The 15,056-nt window shown below is 45.8% G+C and overlaps 1 protein-coding gene across 2 annotated transcripts in view; it reads left to right on the top strand.

Annotated features, from left to right (window-relative positions):
• Positions 1 to 15,056, top strand: part of OPCML (opioid binding protein/cell adhesion molecule like) — a 365,186-nt gene that overhangs the window by 250,028 nt on the left and 100,102 nt on the right. For both annotated transcript variants that reach the window (XM_066639282.1, XM_066639280.1), the window contains exon 3: positions 14,480 to 14,605. In XM_066639282.1, coding sequence (XP_066495379.1) covers positions 14,480 to 14,605 — 126 coding nt within the window. The remainder of the gene's footprint in view (positions 1 to 14,479; positions 14,606 to 15,056) is intronic.

Below are 15,056 nucleotides of genomic sequence, written 5' to 3'. Positions count from 1 at the left end.
TCTTTCTTTCTTTCTTTCTTTCTTTCTTTCTTTCTTTCTTTCTTTCTTTCTTTCTTTCTTTCTTTCTTTCTTTCACTCCATGAGCTTGCTCTTTCCTGACATCTCCTTCTTCTGAAGTCTGGTTTAACTAACAGCGTGTAGGATTGCAGCCTTTGTACGCCTGCCTTCAATTAAGCCTTAACCAAACTGTCAGCGTGTTCAATTTATCGGTCCTCAAACCTACAGTGATGGGATTGTCCTTATAACTTCCCAAGGCAACTTTTTTCCTTTTGTCCAATTAGACTGGTGCTTCCATAGCTGCAACTTGTCTGTTTCTCCTCGAACTTCCCTGCAGGCACTCTGGAGAAGAATTCTCCTCCATGACGACTTTCTCAGCATTTGAAAGTCAATATGGAAAGACAATAACCCTTCATCTTCCTTGGTGTAGCCCCAAATGGCCCCAGCTCTTTCCCTCTCTCCCCTGCATCTTCTTCTGCATCTCGGTGGCTGTCACGTCTTCCTCTGGCCTTTGCTGAAATATGCAGGCCTTCCTCAATCATGGGGGAGAATTTAAAAATCACCTGATACTTTGTAAAAAATTTGCATATGTCACAACATGTTGTTCAGTAACCAGATATTTCATGACTGAGTATGAAATATTCAAGTCCTGAAGAGCCTTGAGGTGTTGGGTTGATTTCGTTCTGTTGCTATGGAGACGGCTGGTAAGCATAGCTTCAAGTTTCTCACCCTGGTGTAGGTATATAATCTAAAATGGGAAGGTGCAAGATATAATTTGAGCAAGGAATCACCAGTCCTGCAAGCATATTTTCGTTACCGGGGAGTGCATAGTTTCCATATCATTAGTACTATTAGCCTGGACCGAGCCTTTCCTTACCTCTGCCTGCACAATGACTGCCAGATGTTTTTTTCAACCATTGGGACACTTCAAGGAGCTAATGAACAATGCCCTTTTTGCCTGGTGCAGTGGCTCTGCTGTTCCCCATTGTGGCTGATCATTTGATTGATTGATTGATTCATTGATTCATTGATTCATTGATTGATTGAAGCAGTGGTTCTCAAATGTTTTAGCACCGGGACCCACATTCTAGAATGGCAATCTGTCGGGACCCACAGATTGAAGTGGCCAGAAGTGACGTCATCAGTTTACGCTTCAAACCTAAGCTGCAATCAGCCAAAGGTCCCATTACACAGCGCACTCATGCCGTTGTTTTGCAGAGCTCAGAATTCAAATATTCCAGCTTGGAAGTCAAAGCAGGTCTGAAGGTCAGAGCGACTTCCGGTTTAGTTCTGGTTTACCACTAGTTGCTCCGACCTTCAGATTGGAGTGAAACAAAGCTTGTGGTAGACCCGCAGAGGGGACTGCGGACTCCCGGACCCTCTCCAAGGCTTGCAGAACCCTTCAGGTAGGCGGGCAAGCCTCAGGGTACCTGTGGCGCTGTGATTGCTGTGGTGCCCTTGGGACACCCATTACTCTCCTGAAGGGGAAGTGACCCGTTTTTTGTTCCTATGGTGGGTCGCGACCCACCACTTTGAGCACCACTGGTTTACAGTCTCATTTTAATCTGCTGGTGTGTGTGTCGGGGGGGGGGGGTTTACAAGAGACTTAAGAATTGTCTCATGTACCCCAAAGCAGGTTTTTAAACACTCACTAGGGCGCATTGAAAAGTGACTCCTTAGCAAGAGACGAAATTTCTCACCTGTTGTCTGGAACAGGGCCAGCACAGATTAATTTCCTTCTCCAGTTTCCCGCCCCCCCCTTCTAACAACAGCAACAAAAAAGTAGTAGTTATGGATTGTTGTCTAGATTGTTCAGAGGATTTGGGCACCAGAAGGGACTATCACAATAATTAAAAAGAGAGGAAGAGAGAATGAAATCCATATACTGATCTGGACGAGTGTGAAACAGCTGTTTGAGTTGGAACAGTGAGAATGGAAAATTGGTTTGCATTTGGCATTTGAGAAGCAGTAATCTATGGCTCTCTTCCTCCCCTTGGGTTTTAAATCATAAATCACTTTTTCTGGAGAAAAATAAAAACACCAAAAAACCCTCCATGTTTGCTTGAACATCTGCCTAACCCCCTGCAGAGCCTAAGATGTAGGATTGCTTTTCTACTGGGATTGTTCCAGAGCCATTTGTGCATTGTCCTTAGGACCCAGTTCAGTTGGACTCATTATGACATTATGGTAGGGAGAAGAGAAGGCGGGGGAACCAAAGCTGGCATTGGTTATGCTGTAGCCTTAGATGCCTTGGGGTGTGTTTCAAGAGGAATTTTTTTTTCTCTCTCTCTCTCTCATAATACTAGAATGGGGGTGTCAAACATAAGGCCCACTGTCCAGATGTGGCCCGCAGAAGCTCTGATTCGGCCCTCATGCTCTCCCACCACCACCATCAGCTACTGATCTGGGCTGAGGTGTCACTGCTGAAAGGGCAGCCCACATGATAATAGGGCTCTCCTATATCTTGAAAATATTATCAAGATTTGAGTATTTTCTCTTCTGTCATTTGCAGCTGATGAGTACCTAAGTGAGAAAAAGCAGCTAATTTCTGATCGTGACCTGCTTAATGACATCATTTCTTGCTTTACGACATCAGCAGGAATGACATCAGCATCAGGAATGCTATTTGACGCGCTGTATGAAACATGTTTGACACCCCAGTATTAGAATTTGGGATCCTCCTGTCAAATGGGTTGGCAGGAGAGTCAGGGAAAGCCCTTCACTCAGTGAACAATTGATTGATGGAATTTGCTGGTGTGGGGTGTGGTGATGGCAACTTTTGAAAGCAGATGAGACAACTTCATGGGGGGGGGATGGTGGTGCAGCTCTCCAGTGCTAGCACCAGACGTTGGCAACCTTCAGTCTTGAAAGACATTGGTATCGCGCTCTGAAAGGTGGTTCTGGAACAGCGTCTAGTGTGGCTGAAAAGGCCAATTCGGGAGAGACAATCCCTTCCACACCGGGAGCAAGTGCAGTCTGTCCCTGGTCTGTCTCCCTGGCTATGGGCCTTCCTTCTTTCCCTCTTAGCCTCAGACTGTTGGCCAAGTGTCTCTTCAAACTGGGAAAGGCCATGCTGCACAGCCTGCCTCCAAGCGGGCTGCTCAGAGGCCAGGGTTTCCCACTTGTTGAGGTCCATTCCTAAGGCCTTCAGATCCCTCTTGCAGATGTCCTTGTATCACAGCTGTGGTCTACCTGTAGGGCGCTTTCCTTGCATGAGTTCTCCATAGAGGAGATCCTTTGGGATCCGGTCATCATCCATTCTCACGACATGACCGAGCCAACGCAGGCGTCTCTGTTTCAGCATTGCATTCCAGCTCGTTCCAGGACTGTGTTGTTTGGAACTTTGTCCTGCCAGGTGATGCCGAGGATGCGTTGGAGGCAGCGCGTGTGGAAAGCGTTCAGTTTCCTCTCCTGTTGTGAGTGAAGAGTCCATGACTCACTGCAGTACAGAAGTGTACTCAGGACGCAAGCTCTGTAGACCTGGATCTTGGTATGTTCCGTCAGCTTCTTGTTGGACCAGACTCTGTGGCTGGGATCTAAGGGCAATGCCCTGTATCCCCTCAGCAGGATTACCCCTACCTTTTCCCTCATGGTGCATGGAGTAATCCTGCTGCCACACTAGCTTTCTGTTGGTGGGGAATGTATGAGAAGTGGCAGCATGCAACCAGGGCCTCCGAGATGAATGTTGCCAGGGTGTATGCATTTTCTTTTGGGTCCCTTCCCTTGTGAGCATGTGAGCAACTGTTACCCTGCAGATGCCCGATCCCGTCTGATCTCGGAAGCTAAGCAGGTCAGGCCTGGTTAGTACTTGGATGGGAGACCACCTGGGAATACTGGGTGCTGTAGGCTTATACCATAGTCTTTCGAGACTTAAGGTTGCCAACCATTGGATCCTGACTTCTACGAAGTACAATACATATGTCTATGTGGGCTTACACAAAATGTGAATGCTAGGTTTCACACAATCTACGCACATGTTCTCTGAGATCCCAGGACACTTCCAGTTCCCCTCCTTTGGCTCTCCCTGGGCCCAAGTACAGTTTACCCCCTACACACTCCTCTAATGGGCACTGCATGCATCCCCCTCCTCCATTCTTCTCACCTACATTCCCTGGTATAGTCCAGGAAGGACGGTAGATGAGGCAGAACTGCCCCGTCGGTGTCTGTGGAAAAGCACCACAGCTGCGCCGGCTGCTTACTCCTGAAGACACTCTCCATACTCCAACTTTCTTGGGTATACGGAGAGCCTCCTCAAGTGTAAGTGGGTGGGGTGGCTGCAGTGCTTTTCCACAGACTACAATGGGGCAGTTCTGCCTTACCTGCCCACACACACCATACATTCCTGGTATAGTCCTCCCAGGAAGGACTTACCACATGTGTTCTCTGAACATTAGAAGGGGTTTGTAACACTTCACTGTGCTGTCTTTCCAGGCATCTGATTTAACCCAAGTGAAACATTTCCGTTTTGGAAATCCAGTACATCCCCAAGGGCAAAATAGATCAAATGTGTATTTAACAGGAAAGGAAAAAGAAAATCATTTTCAGAGCCTTCCCCGCTTTATGATTCTGGACTTCAATCCACCCCTCCTCATTTCTCCCCTGCCTGCCCCTCCCCACAGCAACCTGCCCCCTCCCACTCGTAAAATGCAAGTGTCCTTTACTGGGCTTGAAAGTGAACCTTATTAACCTGAAATATATTCTGGGCTGGCAACCTGGGAGCCTTTAATAACATTTTAGTCTGCTGCCTCAGTGCTTAATGCTGCAGCATTTCAAACATGTTTTTTTGGGCTCAACTGTTTCCTGAAGTGCTTTTTAACAATATTTTAGCAGCCTAAGCTGTCTCAGGCGGCCAAAGAACACTTGTTGCTGGAAATGATGTTTTCCTTGGTAACATCTCTGCATCAGCGTGACACATTTAACATTTAAAAATTGTTTTGTATGTGGCTTGTTTTTAAATGGGACCAAGAACATAAATTCCAGATAGGGGTGTGTGCTTCTTTAATTTTTTTTTCCTCCTTTCTATTCCATCCCAGAGTAAGTGATGCAAAATAATCCAGACCCAGGAACCAATGACACTGCAGTCTGGAGTGTTGGGAAGCAGCATTTTTAAACTTGCTTTAATTGCTTTTTGCCCAGGCTGCGGATATTTATGGGTTAGGAGATTGCCAAGTTATTTATTAGATGGAGGATCTGGGGATGGACTAATATAAATCACTTAGGCTCGTATTGAATATACCAGACACTCAGTAATTTAAAAAGCTTTAATAAAAATGCTAAAATATGAGACTTGTCTGTGGCTGTAATGAGACTCAGTTATCATGTTTTTATCAGCAATTTTTATATTTTGCACAAAGCCAGGAAATGTGGGCAGGACCCCTTAAAGCCTGCCCTCTCCCGCCCCCCACTTTTAACTTGGCAGAGGAAGGCAGGAGATGCCTGTATTTTCCATAGTCATGTGCAATTAAGGTTCTCTAAATAACAGAGCTTTTCTCCCTCCTGCAGGACAAGTTGGACCTGCCAAAATTCTCTCTTACTACAGAAAGATTAAAGATGTGGGAGTCCTTTTCTCCTTGGTAGCAGACTCCCTCTCAAAACCAATCTGTGCTGTGTAAAGCAAAGGCGATAACCTCATTTCTTTATTTGATATCCTGACATTTTTGTGCAAATGCACCTCAGATAAATGAAATAAAATGGAGACAATGCATATTTTAAAAAAAAGTTAAAAAACAACAACAACACAAGTCATTGAACAGTAAAAAAGCAGGAAATGAAAACCTTTCTAGGCCAAAAAGATGCAAACTAGCAACAGGAGAAAAGTGGTTCAGGAGACCCTTGGGGACCCACCTTCCCTCTAAAGCAAAGAGTTGTAATTAGAGTTCAATCCAAATGCCTCTTTAATTTTGCCACTGCTTTCACAGGGGCATCTTAGCTTTTGGCTGGCCGTGCTGCTTTCACCTCCACGCCCTCCAACTTTTGAGCCTTTCAAAAGTTAACCTTCAGTTCCAAAATTTTGGAGCCATCCCGAAAAGGCTCTGCCCCAGTCTGGTGTACTTCAGATTCTGTTTCTGATTCAGGACCTCTTGAAGGAGATCTTTGTAAAAAAAAAAAAAAAAAAATGGGTTGTTTCAGTCAGGAGAATGCAGCCTTTCACCCTGGGGTCAGATCAGCGGGCACTGTAGATAACCAGCACTTTCCAAAACGGGGAGATAACATAAGCTGTTTCAAGATTGGAAATACTGTATATGCTCTCCTTAGCCCATTCCAGTGAACAGCCTGCCGGCTGCAATTTATACCAACAATAGTCTCTAAGAACACTTCAAAGGAAGCCCCATGTGGAGCATGTTACTGCAATCTATGCCCCAATATGCCTCGTGCAACCCTGCGAGATATTTTTTCCACGCAGCAAAACCTCGAGACTTTCAACTGCCTCTCTAAAAAAGAGAAAAGATTTCCAACTGTCATGCCTTTTGTAAGCAGAAAAAGTGGGGAACAGGGGCAGTGGTGTAGATACCCACTGCATGGGAGGGGGTCCAGCATGGGGGTGAGGCCCTCGCTTCCCCCATGGGGTGACGCAAACCCTAGTGGCGCCGCTGAGCCAGGCTGTTCTTCAAACCATTGCAGCATCTGAGATATAAGCAGTGTGCAACATTTCAATCTGTTTGAGTCATTCCAAGTATGGATTCCAGAGGCATTTGTTGCTCCAGGTTCATGCGCTTGGAATACAAAGGTGTGACCTTTTGCGCTGCAAATCTTCTTTCCAAATGAGATGCATTTGTTATCCTTCCCATGTTCTTCTTAAAAAAAAAATGCAACTTGATATTGAACTGTGGTGGCAAACGCAATTCATCACACACTCTACGCTCAGCAGTCCGAGCTCAGATGTCATCCCAGAAGATAGCAGGTTCACGTGGCTTTGCATTGCAGCAGACAGGAACCGAAAGACAGAAAATGCTTCCTAGGCCATTACCTTGATCATGCTTGTATATTTCCTCAGTCCAATCAATCTAGTTCAGAATTTCTCAAACTGTGGGTCGGGACCCACTAGGTGGGTCCCCATTCATTTCAATATTTTATTTTTAATATATTAGACTTGATGCTACCATGGTATGTGACTGCATTTGGGGAAACGTGACAGACCTGCACTTTGAACAGGCTACTATGTTTATGCTTTTTACTCTTGGGTAAGCGTGGGTAGGATTGCAGCCTAGAATTGTTAAAAACTTTCTTTCTTGATGATGTCACCTCTGGTGGGTCCTGAAAGATTCTGTGGGCCCCAGACGACGGGTGAGTTGCTTGACTGAAAGCTTGGCCGATGCAGGGGTCGGGGGTGCAGGGATGAGGCAGCAGGGAGGTTTGGGGGCAGGAAGTGGGAAGCGGGGCCAGGATCCAGCAGTTATGCCAAATCCTAACCCTTTTCCCTTATTAACTACTACTTCTTCTTCTTCTTCTTCTTCTTCTTCTTCTTCTTCTTATTATTATTATTATTATTATTATTATTATTATTATTATAACAGTATTTATATACTGCTTTTCAACTAAAAGTTCACAAAGCAGTTTTACAGAGAAAATCAAATAACTAATGGCTCCCTGTCCCAAAAGGGCTCACAATCTAAAGAGATGCAAAAGTACACCAGCAGACAGCCACTAGAAAAGACACTGCTGGGGTGAGGTGGGCCAGTTACTCTCCCCCTGCTAAGAAGAGGAGCACCCACTTGAAACAGTGCCTCCTACCCAGTTAGCTTTTATATATGATTTAAAAAATATATATATGCTTTTAACAATGATAGTCAATGGGGCTTACTCGTGGTTAAGTGTGGGTAGGATTGCAGCCTAGGATTGTTAAAAAATTTTCCTGCTTGATGACATCACGCCCGGTCATGACATCACTTCCTGCGGAGTGACAGATTCTCATTCTGGAAAGTGGTTCCCGGTGCTAAAAGTGTGAGAACCATTGATCTAGTTTATTATCCAGCCTTAGGTTTTAACAATACGCAGAACACAAGCATAAGGTGTGTTATATATTTTCTCTGTAGCACCGGGCACTATCCACCATCAAAAAAGGTTAGATGGGTTAGGTTAGATTTGGCAGTGGTCTGACACAATTAACTATCCTTCTCTGATGGTGATCTCAGTGGGAGTCTACAGAGGCTTCTTTAGGGCACACATAACAAATTTCACGGACAGCCCGGGCTCTCCGGAAACAGCAAGCTGCAACATCTTTGTATTAGTGAAGAGCAAGCTGTACCTGCCATTTGAGGACTGCAGCTCTTGAAACCCCCTCTTTCTTCCCCATTGCCCCTGCTTAGATAATGCAGTCTATCATGTCATGTCAGATCCATTCTATTTATGACCGCTTTTCTCCCCTCTGTTGTGTTTGTGAAGAGAGATGATAGGGAATGAGAACAAATTATTATGAATTGCAGGGAGATAAATACACGCCATGAGTCCAGTGACATCACAAACCACTCAAGCTGTGCTCTGGTGGTTTATAATGATTGTTTCCAGAGCATCTCTCAGCATGTGTATTTATAGCTTCATTCTCAGCTTTTCCTTAATGTACACGTGCTACACGGTTTGTGCTGAAGGATGCGCACCGCATCTGAGTTTCTGCCCACATTCGGGGGGGGGGGACCTGCATTACTTGAACTTGATTGAAGAGTGGCGCCAACGAGTCAATCCACTATTCTTCCATTTTGGATTTTCAGACTACATTGGCAGTGAGCATAAAAAGAGCCCCGCTGGATCAGGCCCATCTGATCCAGCTTCCTGTATCTCACAGTGGACCACCAAATGCCCAGGGGGCACATAAGACAACAGACACAACCTGCGTCCCGGTGCCCTCCCCTGCATCTGGCAATCAGAGGCAGCCTGCCTCTGAAACCAAGAGCTTGCTCATACCTACTACTTGCACATACCTACTGTGACTTGTAACCGATAATGAACTTTTCCTCCAGAAATTTGTCCAATCCCCTCTTAAAGGCATCCAGGCAAGATGCTTCAGAGATTAGCCATTGTTCTCTATCTTCTTTTTTTCTTCCTATTTTAGGAAGTAAGCACAATCTCTTGTTTCCTTTACTGCAGTAGTTCCCAAACTCAATGTGGCAAACCCACATGAGCGCCTTGGGATGTTCCCCAGCGGTCTCTTCTTCTGGCTCTCCTGGGTGAAGCCATCTTGGATCGATCCAGGATGGTGGTATCCAGGAGAGCTTGAAGAGGGTGTCATGAAAGGAGGGCCATGACCACAGTAAGTTTGGGAACAGCTGCCTTACTGCTTACTGCCGTACTGCTTGCCATCCATATGCGGGTCAGTTCTTATGGGCATTCTGTTCCTACACATCTTTACTGGGCTAACACCCTATGTTCAGTATGTGCTAAGTTATCTTTGTGTGCCCAGCCTCTCCAATCAGGAGAATTAGGAATGTGTTCCTGTCATCCTCTTGATGCGCAAGGTAAATGAAACCAAACAAAAGTGCAACCAGACGAAAGTGCAAGGGATTGCTGTACACTTTGGGCTGGCCCATTATGGCAGTTTCTCAACCAGCGGTGGTACTTGAAGTGGTGTCCGATGGTACTCGCAGGACCCCCAGACCCCTGCCGCCTGGCAACAAGACCAGCATTGCAATGCGACAAGCAGTGGTAGGAGGCTCAGTTCGGCGGGCAGAGCTCCAGTGGGCACTTTTCACTTGCTCCCAAAAGTCCCCTAGGCTGCCCCAAGCTTCTTACTTGTGTTTGTCGTGTTGCATCTGGACTCCCAATCTGGAAGTAGCTGGTGGTGACATCATTGCCAGTGACTTCCTGTGGCACTTCAGTAAGTGAACAGTGCAGAGTGATACCGCAGGGGGCAAACATTGAGATGTGCTGCAGTCACTCTGGTTTGGTCCAGTGGTAGGAACATTTGACTTGTCTGAACATGTCTTGAACATTTTTCTCTTGGATAATAGATGCCATTTGGAAATGACTTTCATATGAGGCTATACTCTAAGCTGGCATATGTGTGTATGCGTGTGAATATTATGGCTGTGGTTCTCAAACTGTGGGAGGAAGCACAAAACACCTCAAGAGGTGGCGTCTTTCAAAGAGTGAGAAGATCCTGCCGCTGGAAGTATAGCATTGCACTTGCCCCAAACTTGCTATGCTGACCATCAAAGCTGCCTAGAGCCAGCTGTTGGAGCTTCTCCCCTTTCTGCCTCCTTGCTCTGTTGGCTAGTGTAAGTGCTGCAGTGTCCATACTCTGAAATGCAAGGATGGATCTGAAAATGCAATTTTTATGGACCTGAGATAGTCCCCACTAAGGTGCAGTTCTAAATGTTGTGTTAGAGGACCCCCTAACCAGTGGCATCACTAGGGGTCACGTCACCCGGTGCGGGATGCCAGCGCGTCACCCCCCATGCAGTGGGTGGGGCAACACCCTAGGTGGTGGGCGTGGTGATGTACCATCACTCCGCCCCCACTGGTTTTTTGGCTGTACCTTTTGATAGAACAAAGATAGAACACATTCTGCATGAAATTACGCACTGATTGATATAAAATGATGGTATTATTCTTCCAAATTATGATTTTATGATTTTGGTCACTAGCTGTGTCATACACCCCCCCCCCCAGGGTGTCAACTTACTAACACCTTATTGCAGCGGTCCTCAAACTTTTAGCACTGGGACCCACTTTTTAGAATGACAATCTGTCCAAGACCCATCAGAAGTGATGTGATGGTGGAGGTGACATCATCAGGTAAATTAAAATAAATCAGTCTAAATAATTAAAGTAAAACAAATAATTAAATAAGCGGAAGCCAGCCCTGATTCACCAAGTGCATTTCCTCTGTAGCCTGCCTGCAATAACACCCCCCTCCAAAATCAGTAAGGTTTTCAACCCAACCCAGTGCCCAGTTCAAATTAAGAACTTCTGTTTAAACCAGATCACTGTCAGGATCCACTTGGCTTTGCAAGTCTGAAAAAGGTTCACCTTATCAGCTGAAGCCTCTGTTTTGATCCTTTTCAATGTGGGGGGAGGCTGCCTTCTGGAGCACTTGTTCAGCTCCAGGTGCTTAGGATCAGGACCATTCTTGTAGCCTTGCACTCTCCTTCACCTAATCTTCCACACCGGCCAAGGCACTTTTGCTTACTTGCAAGTAAATGCAACCACGAGGCTTAGTTTTGCTTTCCATAGGGATCAATACATTCATCTGCTTGGAGGGAGGGACTTCCTTCTCAGGTGTTTTTGGGGGCTGCATTCATTGGATCAGGACCATTCTGGTGTCGTTGGATTCCTCTCAGCCTGCTCTTTCCGGCAGACTAAGGCAACTTCACCTACTCATGAGTAAACATGCAATATGGCTCACTTTCACTTTCCATAGGGATCCTTGCATTTTTTGTTCTCCAGTTTTTTGGCTATAACTTTTGATAGAAAAGAGATATTTCACTCGGGATTTTTGCATTGCATTCCACTCAAAATTCTGCATCCCATGGTATATAATATGATGGGGTTACTCCTAACTGCTGTGTCGCCACCCCAGTGCACATCACCCCCCCGTGCGCATCACCCGGTGCAGCCCGCACCCTCCGCACCCCCCTAGCGACGCCACTGCCCCTGACAACCGTTCCCCCTAATCCTCCCCATGGGGAGGAGGCTGCTCTCCAGTTTTTTTGCCTGCATTCCCTGTCAGAGCTGACTTGTTGTTCACCCTTGCCTGTGGCGATGGCGAAGTTTATCTTCCATGTCTGCTCTTGTAATCCTGGATAATCTGCTTCATTTGAATATACACTGCAAAACCATTTGGTCATGTGGAGTCTGTGATGCGGTGCCATTGACGGACCTTGGTTTGAGCCTGGAGGGGGACTCACTTCCCCTTCAACCGGATTCTTCGGGGTGTTTTTTTTATGGCCTTTGTGATGTGAAAGTGAGATATACCAAGGACACAATAACTTCCATAGCAACCAACTGTGAAGGCACAAACAAGAGATTATGATTCAGGTAGGGAATAAACAGCGAAGACGCAGACAAATTCTTAAAGAACATGTTTGTGCACCAGTGTCCTTTCTAATAAAGAACCAGTGAACAGAAATATAGGAAAATTTAGATTTGAAAAGGCTGAATCATTCCTCCCTATAGGTTGTTTTTCAGCTACCCACAAGGCATCAGCTGTCCTTTAAATCTGCTGTGCTTTACATTGCCAGGAGCAGAGAAATGGATCGAAAAAGCTGAAAGTCTGCTTCTCCTTTCCCTTTCCCGGAGCTTTCAAGATATTTTGAAACGCTCTTAATGCCTCCCGTTGAAAGGAAAGGTGTATTTTGTGGCAAAGGGAGAGGTGGAAGAGAGAAAGCAGTTTTCAACTTTGATATGACATCTGCACTGACAAGCTATGCGCCAATTTCCAGAACCATACAACTGAATTGGTATCCTCTGTGTGGACGACTACATGTTTCCGAACTTTCTATTACTCTGAACTTTCTTTCATATAGAATGTACAGGTGGTGTGTCAGATAGGAGCAGGGGAGATGTGCACGTTTAGATGCATTCCTTATCAAAATGCATGTGCAACTAGGAAGTTCATTTCTGCTTGTGTATAATTTTTCAGTGTGAACAGGATTAAAGCAAAAAAACAAAAACAGAGATTCTTCTAGCACCTGAAAGACTAAGGGCCCAATCCTATCCAATTTTCCAGTGCTGGTGCTGCTGTGCCAATGCGGCATGCACTGCATCTTGTCATGGGGCAGCAGTCACAGAGGTCCCCTTAAGGTGTGGCAACATTTGTTCCCTTATCTTGGGGCTGCATTGAGGCTACACCGGTGCTGGAAAATTGCAGGTCCTACTACTCTATGCAGGTCTACTCAGCAGTAAGTCCCATTGCAGTCAATGGGGCTTACTCCCAGGTAAAAGTGGATAGAATTGCAGCCTAAGGGCCCAATCCTATGCAATTTTCCTGTGCCGGTGCAGCCGTGCTAATGGGGTGTGCACTGCATCCTTTGATGGGAAGGCAGTCTGAGTCCTCTTCAAGGTAAGAAAACATTTGTTCTGTTACTTCAGGGCTTTATTGCAGGCTGGAAAGTTGGGCCCAGGATAGGGCCCAAACTAGTTTATTTCAGCATAAACCATGTATACTGAAATCAATTGATTTGTCCTCAGGGTGCTTGAAGTTCTGCTGTTGAAACTTTTACAGTAGTTGGTGAACTTTTAGTTGAAAAACGGTATATAAATACTGTTGATTGATTGATTGATTGATTGATTGATTGCTGTTCAGGGTGCAGCGCGCCCCATTTGCAGAAGAGGTGGGGCCTACAAGGCGCATCCTGCCCCCAACCCCCACACGCTTATGTTAAGAATAATATCGGAACACTTCTACCCACTCTCACCTTATCTGATAAACTGACTCCAGTTCCATTTAACAGTCTGCAGAATGTGTGAACTGTACAATTTGGGGACCCGTAGGCTCTTTCAGATATTGCAGCGGACGTGCACAGGGTCAGAGTGAACATACAGTCATATGCAATGATGCTCTCCCCACTGCTGACTGGGGCTGCAATCCTATCCAGACTTACCTAGGAGTAAACCCTGTTGACTATAATCAGACTGAGTAGACATGCATAGCATTGGACTCTGGGTGAGCAGGCACTTTTTCAAATGGTGCTCCTCTTATATTTAATGGCGGAAGAGTAATTGTCCCTCTTCACCCTAACACAGTGTCTTTTATAGTGGCTGTTGCTATTGTTCTCTGTTGTTTTAGACTGTGAGCCCTTTTGGGACAGAGAGCCATTTAGGCTGCAATCCTAACCACACTTTCCTGAGCGTAAGCCCCATTGAACAAAATAGGACTTACTTCTGAGTAGACCTGGTTAGGATTGTGCCCTTAGTTGTTTGATTTTTCTCTGTTGAACCTCTTTGTGAACTTTTATGTTGAAAAGCGGTATATAAATATTCTTACTAAATTATACACACACGCATAAAGTTGATGTGTAAGCTGCCCTCATATGACATGCATATCGATGCTGTTTGATCTGCCATGCCTTAGAGTCCAATCCTATTCAAATTCCCGGTGCCAATGCAGCCACAATGCAAGGTGAGGGAACAAAATTTCTTTACCTTGAGGAGGCCTCCCTGGCTGTCCTCCAGCCATAGGATGCTGCACACGCCCGATTGGCATGGCTGCATCACCTCTGGAAATTTGGGTAGGACTGGTCCCTGTTCCACACTTCTGGGTTCTCCAGTTGTCAACTGATAAACACGCACAGGTGTGGATGATCCCTGTGTAACTTCATGCAGTCCGTGCGCATTTGGGAATGAGGTGAATAGCTTCCTTTTCAATATATGTGACCTCTGTCCCTGGGAATATTTGAAGACCTCCCTTTCCATCCTCCTCCCCTTGCATGTGGACATTTGGAAAGTATTTTATGCTCCCCAAAGACTGGGAGGAGTTTGCTCTGCCTATTGGTAGCAGCAGCGGAAAGATTTGGTATGTATTAATTTTTCCCCACCTTTCTTGTTGCAGTTCCTCCCCAGATTATAAACATCACATCGGACATCACTGTCAACGAAGGCAGCAGTGTTACCCTCTTGTGCTTGGCCTTTGGGAGACCAGAACCAACGGTGACATGGAAACATCTCTCCGGCAAAGGTCAGATATTGCCCAAACTTGAAGATTTGCAAGGGCAGGGGAGGGAGTATGGGAGGTGAGCAATGAAAGCAGAATACAGTATGTGAAGGAGAGTTTGGTTGTATCATGTGTGCATGGGAGACATTTGGAGGGGAGATCGCTGAAGGTGTTGTTTCATTGTATGCCTTCAAGTCGACACTGTGAGGACTATGACATTTTTATGAATAGAGGACTCTCTAGGACGAGGACCAAGAATAGAGATCCAGAACTGCTGAAGTGTACGTTGGGGTCTGTAAAGATACATTGGCAGTTTCTGGTGGAGACAGTGCTTCTGCTTTGTGTTTTACACGTGTATTGATTGGTCTATGGAGGAACTGGCTGTGGACCTTTGCATGGTTCTTAGGAAGTGGTTTACTGTGTGAATCGATCACCACCAGATGGCCTTTCCTGTATCATCACAAACTGCCCTCAG

The sequence above is a fragment of the Tiliqua scincoides genome, chromosome 11 (genome assembly GCF_035046505.1).
Source record: "Tiliqua scincoides isolate rTilSci1 chromosome 11, rTilSci1.hap2, whole genome shotgun sequence".
Taxonomy (NCBI): Eukaryota; Metazoa; Chordata; class Lepidosauria; order Squamata; family Scincidae; genus Tiliqua; species Tiliqua scincoides.
Note: the sequence above shows the minus strand (reverse complement) of the source record. Positions and strands in the feature narration are given on the sequence as shown.